General features: G+C 48.4%; 1 protein-coding gene across 2 annotated transcripts; it reads left to right on the top strand.

Annotated features, from left to right (window-relative positions):
- The first annotated feature begins 1,573 nt into the window (after positions 1-1,573).
- Positions 1,574-17,562, top strand: NDUFC2 (NADH:ubiquinone oxidoreductase subunit C2). 2 transcript variants are annotated; one of them, XM_075919492.1, is made up of 3 exons: positions 1,574-1,997; positions 9,994-10,137; positions 17,346-17,562. In XM_075919492.1, exons 1-3 carry the CDS (start codon positions 1,859-1,861, stop codon positions 17,393-17,395), a joined length of 333 nt encoding a protein of 110 aa, XP_075775607.1. In that variant the 5' UTR covers positions 1,574-1,858; the 3' UTR covers positions 17,396-17,562. The 2 variants fall into 2 exon arrangements, with proteins under 2 accessions (XP_075775607.1, XP_075775606.1); XM_075919491.1 differs by lacking the exons at positions 1,574-1,997; positions 17,346-17,562 and adding an exon at positions 2,179-4,271 and having other exon boundaries at positions 9,994-10,140.
- Positions 17,563-17,863: the final 301 nt, after the last annotated feature.

Consider the following 17,863-nt stretch of genomic DNA (forward strand, 5'->3'; position numbering starts at 1 on the left):
AATGCAAAAACTCTCGCGTTAAAAGTATTTGCGCAAAATCTTGCCAATGTAGACGTAGCCCGACTGAGGCCTAGTCAATATTGAGTAGAGCAGAAGAATGACTTCTTGTATCTTATTCAGAACACTTCTGTTAATGAATGATAGGGACCAAATGGTAGCCAATTCTTCAAGTAGAGTTGTCAAAATGCCAATTAAAGCATGAGTACATGCTGTTGGGAATATTAGGTTTTTTTATTGTTGCATGATTTCACATTACTTTTATAAAAGAAAAAATTTAAAATGGGATTAGGGATATCCACACAATGTGAATGTCTCCAGTATACCACCCTAATGAAAAGGTCTATATGATGTCTGATTCTGTAATTGTAGCTACCAGGTTCATCTAACCTGATGTGAAGATACTAGTATGTAAACTAGTTACACAGGTGATGGACTGTGCCAAATTCTTTTTTTTTTTTTAATGCTTGTTCTCACTAACTGAAAGGAGATGATTCCTTCCATAAAATACCCTAATCTTAGTACCAGAATCTCCCCTGCACCAAACTTTGTAAACCTCACATCCACAATTTTGAGACTTGCAAGCAGACTTCTAGTTCTTCAATTAGGCAAAAAATGGATCCTGGCACTTAGAATTGAATGTTGAAACCTAAGTTTGTAGCAGTAAGTAAAGATTTTATTCTGTTTTTCAGCACAGTTACATCAATGCTTAAGGTTTGAAAACTAGAAAACAATGATATTGCAAACAACATTGACTGTAGCCCTTTTTCTTAAAACAACAAATCGTTTATAGGGATGGAGAAAAAAAAACACTTGATGGAATCCCCATTTTAAAAACGTTACTAAACAATTACATGAAATTTTAACAATTCCTTTTTAAGAAAGTCAAAATAACCTTAAAAATAACTATTTTTGAAAAATACACTAATTTAAATAAACTAGCCAATGGGAGATGCTGATAAGTACAGTATGTCTGAAATCCCAAAACAGCTTCCTTCCTCCAGTCTGCAGGGAAGTATCTATTGCTGTCAGCAACTCACAAGCATCTATGAATTTCTTCTGCACTCACGTAGTTTAAGTATGTAAGTCATTTCTTGTGATAATGAGTTAAGCATGGGTTGCATCATAGGATTGCCAATCATCCAGGATTGGTCTGGAGTCTCCAGAAATTAAAGAGTAATGTTTAATTATATACTGTCATGTGATGACATTTCCAGGAATACAGAAGAGCCTACAGAAGAGAAGAGTGAGAGGAATCTGATAGCAGCTTTAAACTATCCGAAGGGAAGTTCCAAAGAGGATGGAAAGAGGCTGTTCTCCAGAAAGTTGACAGAAAGAGGAGCAATGGTCTCAAATTGCAGTGGGGAGGTCTAGGTTGGATATTTCAGCCCACATCCTAGCTGTAGCCCTTCCCTCTCCCACACTGCAGCCCCCATTGAAGATGAGTGATGGGGGGGAATGGGGTTAGTGGGGGTACCTCGGATAAGGGGTGGAGCATGGGCGGAGCCTCGCAGGAGGGGCGGAGTAGGGGAAGGGTGTTGGGTTTTGTGGGAATAGAAAGTTGGCAATCCTAGGAGGAGGTGTGTGTGTTTCTGGTCTGAGCTCAGACCATAGGTTTGAGGAGTCATGTAGCAAATCTTGGGGGGCTAGGAACCACCCTTGCCCGCAATGGGGCCCCAACACCGGCCCTATTTCCTCCCACTATACGCTCTCCCTGCGCAGGGAGAGCGGGGCGGACTGAAAAAGCATCGGAACCTTGGTGTCCCGGCTGCAGCGGACTGCGGCCGCTATTGGGGGCGGCACCCGCTCGTGCCCTTGAGCTGCCGCGGCCGGGTGCGTCGCTGTGCGCGCCCCGGGCATCATGGTCTTCTTGCCCGACGAGGCGCGGGGGCTGCCGCCGCCGCCCATCGTGAACAGGAACTCGCTGTGGATCGGCCTGATGGGCTGGCTGTCGGCGCTGATGGACAACGCCCTCCGCCGCCGCCCGTTCGTACGAGCCGGTGAGGGGGGAGCGGGGACTCGAGAGGCTGCTGGGGGAGGGGGGGACTTCGGGGGGCCGTTGGAGGGGGAGACTTCGGGGGGGCCGTTGGGGAGGCTGTTGGAGGGGGAGGGGCTGAGCGGAGCAGGAAGTATGGGGGGGGGAGGCTGGTTGGCTGGGGGGGTGGGACAGGACCAGAGTTTTCTGTCGGGCTTGAGCAGAGGCCGCCTGGGAGGCGGTAGGTGGGTGAGCTGGTGGGTGGTTTGTGGGGGGAAGGGATTCTGTAGGCCCTGAGCCAGGAGGGACCAGGGACTAGTTCTGGTGAAGAAGGGAGTTGTTGTTGTTTTTATTATTTATCAGGGTCGGGCCTCGGAGCCTCAGTTGTGCACTAGTGTTCTGTGGTCCTAAGCGCTGTACATGAGGGAAAAAATTGACCCTGCCCTAAAGAATTTCCAATAGGGCTGGAAGACCCCCCTCAGCGATTACGGAGTGCGTAGGTGCCTGCTCCTGGAGTTCTCCTAGGCTGGAGCATCCACAGAAAAAAGTATTTGTGAGTGCTAAGCACCCAACAACAGCCATCTCCTTCTGTGCCTCCCATCTACCAGCAGCCCTGCCAATCAGCTCTTCCCCTGTCCTTCCCAGTATTTCCTGCTCATTGTGATTGAGCAGTTGTACTGTACAGCTGCTGTTGGGGAACAGGACAAGATGCACCTGGGTAGGAGTGGTACTGGGTGGGAAGAAGTGTCGCAGAGAGGGCTTTGGTTTCTTCGACCATGGGACTCTGTTCCGGGCGCAAGGATTGTTAGGAAGAGATGGGATCCACCTAACGAAGAGGGGAAGGAGCATCTTCGCGGGCAGGCTTGCAAACCTAGTGGGGAGGGCTTTAAACTAGGTTCGTTGGGGGACGGTGATCAAAACCCTGAGGGGAGTGGGAAAGTCGGATACCAGGAAGAAATGCATAGAGCAAGGCGCGAGAAAGGAGGTCCCCAGTTTCGAATGGAGAAGATAGTGCAATCAACTGGTGACCTGAAGTGTTTGTACACTAATGCGAGAAGCCTAGGCAACAAACAGGAAGAACTGGAGGCCCTGGCCCAGACCAAGAAATATGATTTAATTGGGATAACAGACTTGGTGGGATGACTCGCATGACTGGAGCGCTGTCATGGAAGGGTATAGATTGTTCAGGAAGAATAGGCAGGGGAGAAAAGGAGGAGGAGTTGCACTATATGTAAGAGAGCACTATGATTGCTCTCAACTCCAGTATAAAGAGGGAGAAAAACTTGTTGAAAGTCTATGGGTCAGGTTTAAAGGAGCAAACAGCAGTGATGTTGTGGTTGGTGTCTGCTACAGGCCACCGAACCAGGTGGATGAGGTAGATGAGGCTTTCATTGGACAACTGAGCGAAGCTTCCAGATCGCAGGCCCTGGTTCTCATGGGGGACTTTAATCACCCTGACATCTGTTGGGAAACCCATACGGCAGTACACAGGCAATCCAGGAAGTTTTTGGAGAATGTTGGGGATAACTTCTTGGTACAAGTGCTGAAGGATCCGACCAGGGGCCGGGCACAGCTTGACCTTCTCCTCACAAACAGGGAGGAACTAATAGGGGACGTAGAGGTGGGTGACAACCTGGGAAGCAGTGATCATGAGATGGTAGATTTCAGGATCCTGACCAAAGGAAGGAAAGAGAGTAGTAAAATACACACCTTGGACTTCAAAAAAGCAGATTTTGACTCCCTCAGAGATCTGATGGAAAGAATCCCCTGGGATGTTAACATGAAGGGGAAAGGAGTCCAGGACAGCTGGCAGTATTTTAAAGAAGCCTTATTGAAGGCACAGAAAGAAACCATCCCGACGCATAGCAAGAGAGGCAAACCTGGTAGGAGACCGGATTGGCTTACAGGGGAAATCCTTGGTGAACTTAAGCACAAAAAGGAAGCTTACAGAAAGTGGAAACTTGGACAAATGACTAGGGAGGAGTTTAAATGTATAGTTCGAGAATGCCGGGGGGCTATCAGGAATGCGAAAGCGCAAATGGAGTTGCGACTGGCTAAGGATGTGAAGGATAACAAGAAAGGTTTCTACAGGCATGTCAACAAGAAGAAGGTGATCAGAGAGGGTGTGCAGTCCCTAATGGATGAAGGAGGTAACCTAGTGACAGATGATGTGGAGAAAGCTGAAGTACTCAATGCTTTCTTTGCCTCTGTATTCACGGACAAGGTCGGCTCCTGGACTTCTGTGCTAAGTGACGCAAGACGAGAAGAAGATGGACAGCCCTTGGTGGGTAAAGAACAGGTTAGGAACTATTTAGAAAAGCTAAACGTACACAAATCCATGGGTCCAGACTTAATGCACCCGAGGGTACTGAGGGAGTTGGCAAATGTCATTGAGGAGCCTTTGGCCATTATCTTTGAAAAGTCGTGGAGATCGGGCGAAATCCCGGATGACTGGAAAAAGGCAAATGTAGTGCCCATCTTCAAAAAAGGGAAGAAGGACGATCCAGGGAACTATAGGCCGGTCAGTCTTACCTCGGTTCCTGGTAAAATCTTGGAAGGGATCCTAAAGGAATCCATTTTGAGACACTTGGATGAGAGGAAAGTGATCAGGAATAGTCAGCATGGATTCACAAAGGGCAAGTCGTGCTTGACCAATCTGATTAGCTTCTATGATGAGGTAACTGGCTCAGTGGACATGGGAAAGTCAGTGAATGTTATATACCTTGACTTTAGCAAGGCTTTTGATACGGTCTCCCACGCTATTCTTGCCAGCAAGTTAAGGGAATGTAGATTGGATAAATGGACGGTAAGGTGGATAGAAAGATGGCTAGAAGGCCGGGCCCAGCGGGTAGTGATCAACGGTTCGATGTCAGGATGGCGGTCGGTTTCTAGTAGAGTGCCCCAAGGTTCGGTTCTAGGACCGGTTTTGTTCAATATCTTTATTAATGACCTGGATGAGGGGATAGATTGCACCCTCAGCAAGTTTGCAGATGACACTAAGCTAGGGGGAGAGGTAGATACACTTAAGGACAGAGATAGGGTCCAGAGTGACTTAGACAAATTGGAGGATTGGGCCACTAGAAATCTCATGAGGTTCAACAAAGACAAGTGTAGAGTCCTGCACTTGGGACGGAAGAATCCCAAGCATAGTTACAGGCTGGGGACCAACCAGCTAAGTAGTAGTTCTGCAGAAAAGGACCTGGGGGTTACAGTGGATGAGAAGCTAGATATGAGTCAACAGTGTGCCCTTGTAGCCAAGAAGGCTAATGGCCTATTAGGATGCATTAAGAGGAGCATTGCCAGCAGATCCAGAGATGTCATTATTCCCCTTTATTCGGCTTTGGTGAGGCCACATCTGGAGTATTGTGTCCAGTTCTGGGGCCCCCACTACAAAAAGGATGCGGAAGCATTGGAGAGGGTCCAGAGGAGGGCAACCAAAATGATTAGGGGTCTGGAGCATATGACCTACGAGGAGAGGCTGAGGGACTTGGGTCTGTTTAGTCTGCAGAAGCGAAGAGTGAGGGGGGGACTTGATAGCAGCCTTCAACTTCCTGAAGGGAGGTTCCAAAGAGGATGGAGAGAGGCTGTTCTCAGTAGTGACAGATGGCAGAACAAGGAGCAATGGTCTCAAGTTGTGGTGGGAGAGGTCCAGATTGGATATTAGGAAAAACTATTTTACTAGGAGGGTAGTGAAGCATTGGAATGGGTTACCTAGGGAAGTAGTGGAGTCTCCATCCCTAGAGGTGTTTAAGTCTCGGCTTGACTAAGCCCTGGCCGGGTTGATTTAGATGGGATTGGTCCTGCCTAGAGCGGGGGGCTGGACTTGACGACCTTCTGAGGTCTCTTCCAGTTCTATGATTCTATGATAAGGGGATGGTTGGACGAAATAACAGGATCTTGGTAACTAATTGACCATTCATTATCAGTTGGAAATAGGTCAATGGAGGGATGATAGGAGTTGCTATAGGGAACTTTCTGGGTGTCTGGCTGGTGAGTCTTGCCCACATGCTCGGGGTTTAGCTGATCGCCATATTTGGGGTCAGGAAGGAATTTTCCTCCAGGGTAGATTGGCAGAGGCCCTGGAGGTTTTTCGCCTTCCTCTGTAGCATTGGGCACGGATCACAGCTGAAGGACTCTCTGCATGTTGGGGCCTTCAAAGTATTGGAAGGCTTCAATATCTGAGACATAGGTGAGAGGATTATTCTAAGAGGGGTGGGCGAGATTCTGTGGCCTGCACTGTGCAGGGGGTCAGACTAGATGATCATAATGGTCCCTTCTGACCTTAAAGTCTATGAGTCTATGAGTCTAAGTGTGGTGGAATGGAAAAGAGATAAGGATGGGCTTTGAGAGAAGAGGGTTGCTTGGAGGAAGCCAGTGCCTGTGATGGGGGGGTAAATTTGCACCTCCTTGAGATAACTGCTCCACATACTCCAGCCCGGATAGTGCCCCTTAGCCAGGGGTGGGCAAAAGGGCAAGTTGAACCAGCCCGCAGAGGCCCTGGCATGGGGAATGCATGAAGTTTCCTCTGCCTCGCTCCTATCCTGCAAGGAGCATGCAGCAGAAGCACCATGCACTCCTGGCAGGGTGGGAGGAGACTTTGCACACACACCCTGACTCTAGGCATGAAGTCTCCTCCCGCTGTCAGGGGCATGAATACCTAGAGGGAACCTCGGGTTGTGGGGAAGACTTCACTCACTCCTCCACACACAGACCAATCATGGTCTATGGGTGGGGAAGCAGGGAAGTGTCCTGGGCCCGCCCCTCCTGGGGCGGCCCTTGGCCACTTCGAACATTTTGTAAGTGGCCCCCAGTAAAAAATCATTGCCCACCCCTGCTCTAGGCCTAGGAGGCAGATGTAGGACTCTTACCGGTGATGCCTCTGTCTCTCCCCATCTCCAAGGTGGGAGGAGGGGTTCCTGTGTAGACAAATAATGTCAGCTGATAGGTATAGAATTTGAAAAGACTCTACCCATTCTTTTACTTTGCTCATCCTGAATACTTGATAGTGGCGTTGTCATCTGTATTGCATAACCCTGATTTTATTAGGGAAAATGATGGGCTCTGAGTCTGATCATATTCAAGACCTTCTTTATACACAGATTTAGGTGTATGACGTGTGTCCATCTGATGTTGACTGAGGATTCGTGTTCAGATGTTTCAGATAAGAGTGGAACACCATTGTTCACTGTCCAGTGCAGGGGAAATCCTTACCCCACCCCACCCCCGACTCCCTGTTCCCATTCTTGGTGATCAGATGTGTGCATGAGAGCAAGTATTTTCTTAATCTTAGGTAGTCATCTACTCCTATCAATATACTAAGAGCCCAAGTAATCATTTTGTCTTTTTCCTAGGGATTCTTTCTATATACGAGTTAGTAATCTTTAGACCAGTGCTCTAAAAATAATAAATTATTGTGTGAAGTCACCTGTAATAAATATTCAGCAAGCTGGCTGGCTCTTTTTTAAGTGGGATGTTAAACATAGTCACTGTTGCAGCCTTCATGTTGAAGGCTGATACCTTCACAATGCATCCAATGAGACGAAGGCTGCTATTTTTGCAGGGGAAGCAGTATGTCTTGGTCTTGTCTTTCCATTTTTGCTAAATTCTATGTTATGAGGTGTACAACTCATTACAGGCAGTCCCCGAGTTACACGGATCCGACTTATGTCGGATCCGCAGTTACGAACGGGGATTTTCTCGCCCCGGACGACGGGAGCGGCGGGACACCCGGTCCCGCCGCCCGCGTCCTCCGGGGCGAGAAAAGCTGCTCTGCGTCTCCCTGGTCTGCTGGGGGGGGGGGAGGGGAGAGGAGCCAGATAAGAGCCGCGGTCCCGCCCGGGTCCTCCTCCGCTTTGCTCAGCATCTCCCTGGTCTGCTGGGGGGCGGGGACGCAGCTAGTGTGCCCCTCCCCCCCCGCAGCAGACCAGGGAGATGTGGAGCAAAGCCCCGGGCCTGTGGAAGAACAGGTGGGGCGCTGCTGGTTGGTCCCGCAGCACCGCTCCTTGGCGCTACTGGACCAACCCGGCAGCACCCCAGCTGCTCTGCCCCAGGAGTCCTGATTCAGCCGCTGCTGATCAGTTTCAGCAGCAGCTGAATCAGGACACCTGGGGCAGAGCAGCTGGGGTGCTGCTAGGTTGGTCCAGTAGCGCCGAGGAGCGGCGGCGCTACTGGACCAACCCAGCAGCATCCCAGCTGCTCTGCCCCAGGCGTCCCCAAGTCAGCCACTGCTGAAACTGACCAGCGGCTGACTACAGGAAGCCCCTGCCCCGGGCTTCCTGGAATCAGCCGCTGATCAGTTTCAGCAGCGGCTGAATCTGGACGCCAGTTCCGACTTACATACAGATTCAACTTAAGAACAAACCTACAGTCCCTATCTTGAACGTAACCCGGGGACTGCCTGTACTGTGGGGAAGCGGAGGAGAATGGAAGCAAAAAGAAGCCCATCCATTATAGCAAATACTAGCAAAAGCCACTGTGAAAATTTTGATTTGGGGTCAGCAGTTGGAAAGCCAAGCCTCTACCCAGTCTGGTGATGATGGGCTCAAAGCTAGGACTATGTCTATACCAGTGGTCCCCAACCTTTTCAGGTTGCCGGGCGCCAGGGGGCGTGGCCGTTCGCCCGCCCGGGGGCGGCCTCCCCCAGCCGCATGCCCGGGGCCGGGGCCCCCCCCATAGTCACGGGGCCAGGGCCCCCTCCATAGTCACGCGCCCGGGGCCGGTGCCCCCCGGCAAGCGCCGCATGCCCGGGGCCGGCCCCCGCCTCCCCCGTAAGCGCCGCGCGCCCGGGGCCAGCGCTCCCCCCATAAGCAGGCGGGGGCGGGGCCAAGGCCGGGGCCGGAGCTGGCAACGGCACGCGCGGTGCCCCTGGGGCGGGGCCAAGGCCAGCGCCGGGGCCAGGGCACGCGCGGCGCACCCGGGGGCAGGGGTCAGGGTCGGCACCGGCACACACGGGGCTGGGACCGGCCATGCGCCCGGGTCTGGCACCTGCCGCACGCCCAGGGGCAGGGCCAGCCCAGATTGCTCCGCGGGCGCATGTAAAGAGCCCGGAGGGCGCCATGGCGCCCGCGGGCACTGGGTTGGGGACCACGGGTCTATACTGTGCCCATTTTGTGCAAGAAATAGGCAAGTGAGTGAAGGGTTTTTTTTTGGGTTTTTTTTTTGTTTTTTTGTTTTTTTTGCACAAGAGGCTTTTGCGCTAAAAGGAGCTGTCTAGATGAAAAAATGCAGAAGAACTGCTCTTGTGCAAAAACAGAGCCTTGTTAATTATGCAAATGAGGTGTGGCAATATTCCACGCTTTGCCTCATTTGCATATTTTTTGCGCAAAACGGGGGCAGTGTAGACATAGCCTAGGACAGAAGGTTGGGACATGGGTTTGGGAGGTGCACAAGGGTGCTCTGGGGCTATGGTGGGAGGAAGGAGGACTCCCTACAGCTCTTTCTTCCTACAGCAACACCTGGGTTGGATGGGGGAGGCTCTTGCTGCAGCAGCTTCAGGGCTGGGGCCACAGGATAGGCGCCCTAACAGGTCAGGGCAAGGGCTGGTTTCAGGTTAGCGGAGGGGCATGGGTTTGAACCTGGGGAAAGGTGCTGCGGCAGGTCCAGATGGCAGAGCTGGCACCAGGTGAGGGGTGGTCTTCCCGCAGCAGGTCTGGGTGCCCTCCGTGCCCCTGCCACAACAGGTTCAGGCCGTGAGTGGCTGAGGTTAGGCCAAGGTAGGGGGCAACACAGATACCCTTCTCCCAGCATCAACATAGCCAAGCTCCTAACCTGCTGCAGCTATCTCTTGGCTGTGGGAGGGGACCTGGGAGAAGTCCCAGAGCGCCTGCATGATGCTAGATGGGCTGCTGTGTAACCAAGCAGCTTGTAGGGAACTTAGGTTGTCTGAATCTTTAACAAACACCAGTTGAAAGCAATTGAAAAGAAAAATCTTAACTTCCATGAGTAGCAATGATATCTACAACTTGACTGATCACTTTCTCTGGTTTTTTTTTACCCCCCCTCTCCTCCCCCTCACATTGCAGGCGTACACCGTCAGCTCCTGTATACCACTGTGGGCTGGTATCTTGGCTATTATCTCAGTAAACGTGCAGACTATAATTGTGCTAAACGGGACAGAGACCTGATGGAGTACATTAGGCATCATCCAGAAGATTTTAAGGAAAAAGGTATACTGAATTGCTGTTTTAAGAAAGACCTTGCACACTAGTTAATAAGTGATAAATTCTGGTATGCCAGAGTCAGAATCCAGTCTTTAATAATGGTCCACAACTGGCTAGTATCACTTCTGTGGTTGATTGACAGTTTAAAGGGAGAGAGAACATTAGGAAAATTATGATATAGAAATAGACCGTTCTTACTCGACAGATCTGCTTTCTGTTGTTTCTGTTTACTCCAGTGAGGAAATAAGCTTTTAATAGTAAGCACTGCAGAGACAATATAGCCAGGGCTCACCAGCCATGCTGTCCATGCGCAGATCGCCCGAACCCGGTTACAATCTACTCGCCACGGATGAGTATATTATATTATTTGTCGAGCCCTGAATATAGCTATGGAGGAGCAAACTGAACAGTAATGTAGAAGACTTAATTCATTTATTTTATTTTATTTTATTTTGGTAACTGGGGTCCTTCTGTGCTAAGAACCTAGGATATGTCTACACTGGCCACCCTACTTCGAACTAGGGTTGTTAATGTAGGCAACCGGAGTTGCAAATGAAGCCCGGGATTTGAATTTCCCGGGCTTCATTTGCATATTGCCGGGCGCCGCCATTTTTAAATGTCCGCTAGTTCGGACTCCGTGCCCGCGGCTACATGCGGCACGAGCTAGGTAGTTCGGATTAGACTTCCTATTCCAAACTACCGTTACTCGTGGAGTAACGGTAGTTCGGAATAGGAAGTCTAATCCGAACTACCTAGTTCGTGCCGCATGTAGCCGCCGGCACGGAGTCCGAACTAGCGGACATTTAAAAATGGCGGCGCCCGGCAATATGCAAATGAAGCCCGGGAAATTCAAATCCCGGGCTTCATTTGCAACTCCGGTTGCCTACATTAACAACCCTAGTTCGAATTAGTGTGGTAGTGTAGACATACCCCTACAGTGTAAGCTGTTTGGGCCAGGAACCATCTCTCAATCTAAATCAGGGTGGGGAACTTTTTTGGTGTGAGGGTCCACTGACCCTCAGAAAAAACAACCCTCACTGACATGGCCCCTGACTGAGAAGGAGAAAGACACTTCCCACATTCCACTTGCACACCAGAGCTGAGGCGGGCCCAGGCTAGTAGAGTTTCTGTACTCCAAATCCCTCACTGACATGTCCCCCACATTGCCCTCCTACATCAAAGCCTAGCAGATTTTGTGTGCTCCAACCCTACATTGGGGCAGCAGTGGGACTGGAGTGCCAGCACAGACTCCCCAGTGCTGGGGGGAGGGGGACCCTGATCCTCGGGTGTTGGATCCAGGCAAGCAGAGGACCACATTCAGCCCTTGAGCCTGCAGTTTCCCACCCCAAACTAAATGATAGTGCAGGTCGACTCTCTCTAGTTCTTCACCTTTGGGACCTGATCAGTGCCGAACCAGAGAATTTGTCAATCCATGGGAGGTCAGTATTGTAGTGAGGTATCTCTTATTTCTGTTTTGCTAAAGCACATGTTTGAAATAACGTACCAATATTCCCTTTTCCAATGTCTGCAACAATTCCACGTTTTACTGTATCAGTACTATATTGATACATGCTTACGCTTAACAACATTACCAACACTTCCACTACTTGCTGGTCTCTTAGAGGACATATTTAAGGGTAAATTAGAGCTAAGTAACAGCACAGAACAATGAGAGCCAGGACTGGTGCTTGTAAGCAAACTTTGCTAATCCATAGGAAACTTGGCCCCACCCCCAATAAGTGGACATCTGGCTATCTAATATCATGTTGAATTATGGATGTTGGGTGACGAGAAAGTGCCAGACTAGAGAGGTTTAACCTGTATGTTATCTATTGTGGGGCTGTTCTCTACAATACGTGTCCCTTATGTTTCTAGGTTTACACATCCCATTTGATTGGCTTCTGCTACCTCCACTGGAGGCGGTTCCATTGTTTCAAAGGTTTTATTAGATTCTCTGATCCTATTTAGGGATGTTAAATTTAGATTAAGTAACTAATCAAATAGTCAATGGGATTTCCATCGACTATTTGATTAGTTGATAGAGGCGCCTCCATCTTTGAACTGTAGCAAGAGCCCAAGCCTTTGAAATGTACAAGGGCTGCACTGTGGCTCTTGTACATTTTAAAAACAGAATCGCAGCAGAACAGTGGGAGCAGAGACTGCTTTAGTCCCTGCTTGTACTGTTTCCTGCAGTGCCTCTACTTCCCTTGCCCACCGCAGTGACAGTGCTGGGGGGAACTAGCTTTTAAGTCGGTTCCCCCCAGCACCCGCTCCTACTCCCCCACTTGCAGCCTTTCTCTGACAGAGGCAGTAAGGAAGGGGAAGCAACTAGTGGCATCGTTATAAGCTTATCAGATAGTCAACTAGTCGTTTACATCCCTCATCCTATTCCATACCAGTAGGAATTACTTGTTAAATTCCCAATGGAGATCTAGTGTTGGTGATACAAGCTGTATTTACAGTCTGCCTGATTTTTCAGATCCAGTGCGACAGCTGAGAACTAGGGGAGAAAAATTGAATTGGCATATTTTGTTCTGGAATATTTGAAAGAATGAATGTGGAGCCCACTCTGCAACCAGAAGACGTTCTTACAGAATGACCATTCAACTTAAATTTCCATTAGCTACAGTGGTTGCATCAACCACATCCTTTGGCCAATTCTTTTGTGCCCCCATGATTCCTGAAATTCAGCTATCTTCATTTTTATTGCTGATCACTGTGACAGCCCAGATAATCTTGTGTTCATGTGACAAAACACAATAATGGCCATACTGGGTCCGACCAAAGGTCCATCTAGCCCAGTATCCTGTCTTCTGAGGGTGGCCAGCGCCCAGTGGTTTAGAGGGAATGAACAGAGCAGATAACTATTTAGTGATCTGTCCCCTGATGCCTATTCCCAGCTTCTGAGAAACACAGGTTAAGGATAAGGCTGCTGAGAGACCGGTACTTGGGTAATTGTGTAATCAATACAATTTGTATTGACTGCATGATTACTCCATAAAGGAAGGTTTCAGAAGGATCTACCCCTACTGTGACTCTGCAGTTTAAATGTAGTAAGAGTCATGCAGCTTAAATGTAGTAAGAGTCGGGCATGTAGGCAGCACGGCTCCTACTAAATTTAAACTGCAGAGTTGCGGCAGGGTAGCTCTTGGACCCAGTGCGAGCTGGGACTGAGCTGGACTTGCCCTGTCCTAATTCATGTCAGGTCCAGTAGCCCCTGTATGCCAGGGTTCCTAGCGTGGAGCTGGGACCCCCTGCGGGCAGGAGCTCCTATGGAGCTGGCTCCCTCCAGCCCCGGCTCCTACTCACTTTCCCCTCCCCCCTTGCTGCCTCTGATGTAGAGGTAGCAGTAGGGCTGGGGGGGGAGTGTAGAGAAATGTGAGAAGTTGGCTTTCACCTAATAAGCTTAGTAGTTGACTAATTGAGTGCTGTTTTACATTCCTAGTTAGGGACACCATTCTTGCCCATCATGACCCATATCCACTGATGGACCTGTCCTCCATGACATTATCTAGCTCATTGAATCCTGTTATAGTCTTGAGCTTCACAATAGCCTCTGTAAAGAGTTCCACAGACTGACTGTGCATAACTTCATTTGGTGATCCATAGTTTTTGCGTTAAGAGGAGGAGGAGGAGTAAATAAGTCTCTGCGTGGGGAAATAAATGCAAGTCATGATTTAATAGGCCTATCATATTCCCCCTTTAGTCATCTTTTTCCAAGCTGAAAAGTCCCAGTTTTTTAATCTCTCCTCCTATGGAAGCTGTTCTATACCTCTAATCATCTGCAGTCCTTTTCTGTACTTTTTCCAATTCCAATGTATCTTTCCTGAGATGGGGTGATCACATCTGCATGCAGCATTCACTATGTGGGCATTTCATGGATTTATATAGATGCAAGATGATATTTTCTACTATATTACTCATTCTGTTCCTAATGATTCCCAACTTTGTTAGCTTTTTTTGACTGCTGCTGCATATTGCATAAATATATTCAGAGAACTATCCACAATGATTTCTAGCTCTTTCTTGAGTGGCAACAGTTAATTTATACCCCATCATTTTATATGCATTGTTGGAATTATGTTTTCCCATGTGCATTACTTGGCATTTATCAACATGAATTTCATTTGCCATTTTGTTGCCCAGTCATCCAGTTTTGTGAGATACCTTTGTAGCTCTTCCAGCTTTGGATTTACCTATAATCTGCAATTTGTATCATCTGAAAATTTTGCTTCTTCACTGTTTACCCCCTTTTCCACATAATTTATGAGTTTGTTGAACAGCACTCATCTTGTACACAGACCCCCGGGAGCACCACTATTTACCTGTCTCCATTCTGAGAGTTGACCAATTATACCTACGCTTTGTTTCTGATATTTTTTTTTTAACAAGTTAGGGTGAATCTACACTGCACTGTAGCTCGAAATAAGATACGCATTTCGTTCTAAGCAAATTGCATATCTTATTTTGAAATATCACCAAATACAGCACCAAATTTTGAAATAACCCGCTATTCTGAAATGTTCCTTACTCCTGGTGGAATGAGGTTTACTGGGACGTCAGAATAGTGAGCCTGTTATACAGTAGACTTCCAATAATCTAGCACCTTTTGGACCTAGGTGGTGCTGGATTATCAGATTTGTCGGCAAATCGGGAGGTCTGGTACAGCTGCACAGCTTAACAGCTGACCAGGACAGAATCTCTCTCCCCTTCCCTTTCCTCTTCCGGTCTCCTCTGTGCTGTAACCTGATCTTCCTCCCTCTCCCCTCCCCTTTCACTGAAGCAAAACGCTCTTCTCCATACTGTAACATGATCCCTCTCTCTTTTCCCCCTTCTGCCCCCCCCCCCCGCCCGCCCACCCCATGCTCCCTCTGGTTACAGCCAGCACCTGTGCTGAGCGGCAGGCTTTTTAATCAGCTGGTCAGGAGCACTTGGCATTTTGATGCTGGAGTATTGGGAGTGCTGAACAGTTGGATGCCAGACTATTGGAGTTTTACTGTGTTTCAAAATAACAGGCTTGCTGTGAAGATGTGGGATAGCTATTTCGGGACACTCTAGTATCCCGAAATAGTGCTGCAGTGTAGATGTAGCCCTTCTGATCAATGAGAGAACCTTCTCTTTTATCCCATGACAGCTTACTTTAAGAGCCTGTGGTGAGGAACTTTTCAAAGGCCTTCTGAAAATCTAAGTACACTATATTCTCTGGATCTCCTTTGTCCACATGCTATTTGACCCCTTCAAAGAATTCTAGTAGATTTCCATTTTCAAAAATCATATTGACTCTTTCCCCACAAATCATATTCATCTATGTGTCTATTAATTCTGTTCTTTCCTATAGTTTCAAACAATTTGCCTGGCACTGAAGTTAGGCTTACTGGCTTCTAAATGCCAGGATTGTTTCTGGATCCTCTTTTTTTTATTTTATTTTATTTTTTTTATGGTATCACTTTAGCTATTCTTTAGTCATCTGGTACAGAAGCTGTCATAAATGATTGGTCACATATAACAGTTCGTAGTATAGTTCTGCAATTTCACATTTTAATTCCTTCAGAACTCTTGGTTGAATATCTTCTAGTTGTGGTGACTTGCTAACTGGCATTGTTTGAGAGCCACTGTGACTGAATTTTAAAAAATTAATTAGCAATTAAATCAACCAATATTATGGGGAGGGTATTCAAGTTTACTGCCTAGCAACGTGTATTTGATTAAATGTAGTTAAGTTGTGATTTTCCATTATGTGCCATTAAACTTTCACTGGGAAGGGAGAGAGGACTGTTTAGTGAGGATACATCTACACAGCAGTGTTATTTTGGAATAACTGACATTATTCCGAAATAACATAGTCATTGTCAACACTACAAGCAGTTATTTCAACATAATGTCAAAATAATGTTGAGCTGGAGGACTACAGGCAGTCCCCAGGTTACGTACAAGATAGGGACTGTAGGTTTGTTCTTAAGTTGAATCTGTATGTAAGTCGGAACTGACGTCCAGATCAGCCGCTGCTGAAACTGATCAGTTTCAACAGCGGCTGAAACTGACCGCCAGTTCTGACTTACATACAGATTCAACTTAAGAACCCCAAGTCAGCTGCTGCTGAAACTGATCAGCGGCTGGTTCCAGGAAGCCCAGGGCAGAGCAACTGTGCCTTGGGCTTCCTGTAGTCAGCGCTGGTCAGTTTGAGCAGCGGCTGACTTGGGGACGCCTGGGGCAGAGCAGCTGGGGTGCTGCTGGGTTGCTCCAGTAGCGCCGCTCCTCAGCGCTACTGGACCAACCCAGCAGCACCCCAGCTGCTCTGCCACAGGTGTCCTGATTCAGCCGCTGCTGAAACTGACCAGCAGTGGCAGAATCAGGACGCCTGGGGCAGAGCAGCTGGGGTGCTGCCGGGTTGGTCCAGTAGTGCCCAGAGCGGCGCTGCGGGACCAACCGGCAGTGCCCCAGCTGCTCTGCCCCAGGGTCCACAACAAAAGCCTGGTCTGCTGGGGGGGGGGGGTACACTAGCTGCGCGCCCCCCCCCCCAGCAGACCAGGGACACGGGGAGCAAAGCCGCTGCGGCGGGGTGCCGCGCCTCTGAGGCTTTGCTCTGGCGCGGGACCTGCCACCGCTGCGGCTTTGCTCCCGGTGCCCCTGGTCTGCTGGAGACGGTCCCCAGCAGACCAGGGGCACTGGGAGCAGCTTTTCTCACCCCGGAGGTCGAGGTGGCGGACCGCTGCCTGCGAGCTCCGGGGCGAGAGAGCCCCGTTCATAAGTGCAGATCCGACATAAGTTGGATCCGCGTAAGTCGGGGACTGCCTGTACTTACTACGACTCCTATAACCCTCATTTTATGAGGAGTAAGGAAAGTTGGAGGAAGAGTGGTCTTCTGCAGACTTCCTGCTGTATAGACAGTAGCAAAAGCTGAAATAAGCTATTTCAACTTCAGCTACAAAATTGATGTGGCTTAAGTTGTGTAGCTTATTTCGGCTTTAGCCCTGCTGTGTAGATGACGTGCCCTGAGTGAAGCAAAGTGCTACTGGTAATAGTCTGATCCAAAACCTAGTGGAGTTAATAAAAGACAGATCTCATTGACTTCAGTGGGCTTTGGATCTTGCCCATAGCAAATTTGATTGTTGATCAAATACTGAAATCTTAAAAAAAAAAAAAAAAAAAAAAACACCAAATCCTCTCTACATGCTGAATAAGCTTTCCTAATTTTACTTGATTGCCTTTTGTAGATAAGAAAACCCTAGCTGAAGTTCTGGAGGACTTCCATCCAATTCGCTGAAAACTGCTCAAGATCAATGGACTTGTTCAGCAGATCGTGTTTCGTGAGACCACTCCCAAAGATATTTGAGCAGACTGTATGTCAGTTATTGTTCAAATGCAACTGGCTGAAAAACAAACAAACACAAATCCTTACTGTGTTCTTATAATTAAAACTATGAATAATCAGTGTGTTTAATTTGTTAATATCCATTCCTGTATTTTGTAGTGCATTTAGCTCTTTACATGTAAATTTTAAAAGGTGAGCTGCCTTTTTTGTTAACTAATGTGCAATTAGAATGACTGTACCTGAGAAAGCGATGCAGGTTCAGTTACTAGTCTGATGTGGAGAAAAATACAGGTCCCCTTCTTCCTGAGAGCAAAATTTAATCTCTGCCTTCTGTTATCGCACTTGAGTCTCAGTCACATTTTGGCCTTGCCCAGTTGGCGCTCATTACAGGATTGGGACTAAAGTTAGCCTTGTTAAGAA

This window comes from Pelodiscus sinensis, chromosome 1 (assembly GCF_049634645.1).
Source record: "Pelodiscus sinensis isolate JC-2024 chromosome 1, ASM4963464v1, whole genome shotgun sequence".
Lineage (NCBI taxonomy): Eukaryota > Metazoa > Chordata > Testudines > Trionychidae > Pelodiscus > Pelodiscus sinensis.

What these genes read in the sequence shown, in the direction of transcription:
- NDUFC2 (XM_075919491.1), top strand. Translation starts at nt 3,138, where the DNA reads ATGGAAGGGTATAGATTGTTCAGGAAGAATAGGCAGGGGAGAAAAGGA. An exon ending in CCTTGGTGGGTAAAGAACAG is followed by an intron (nt 4,272 to 9,993) that starts GTTAGGAACTAT and finishes CTCACATTGCAG; the next exon opens with GCGTACACCGTCAGCTCCTG.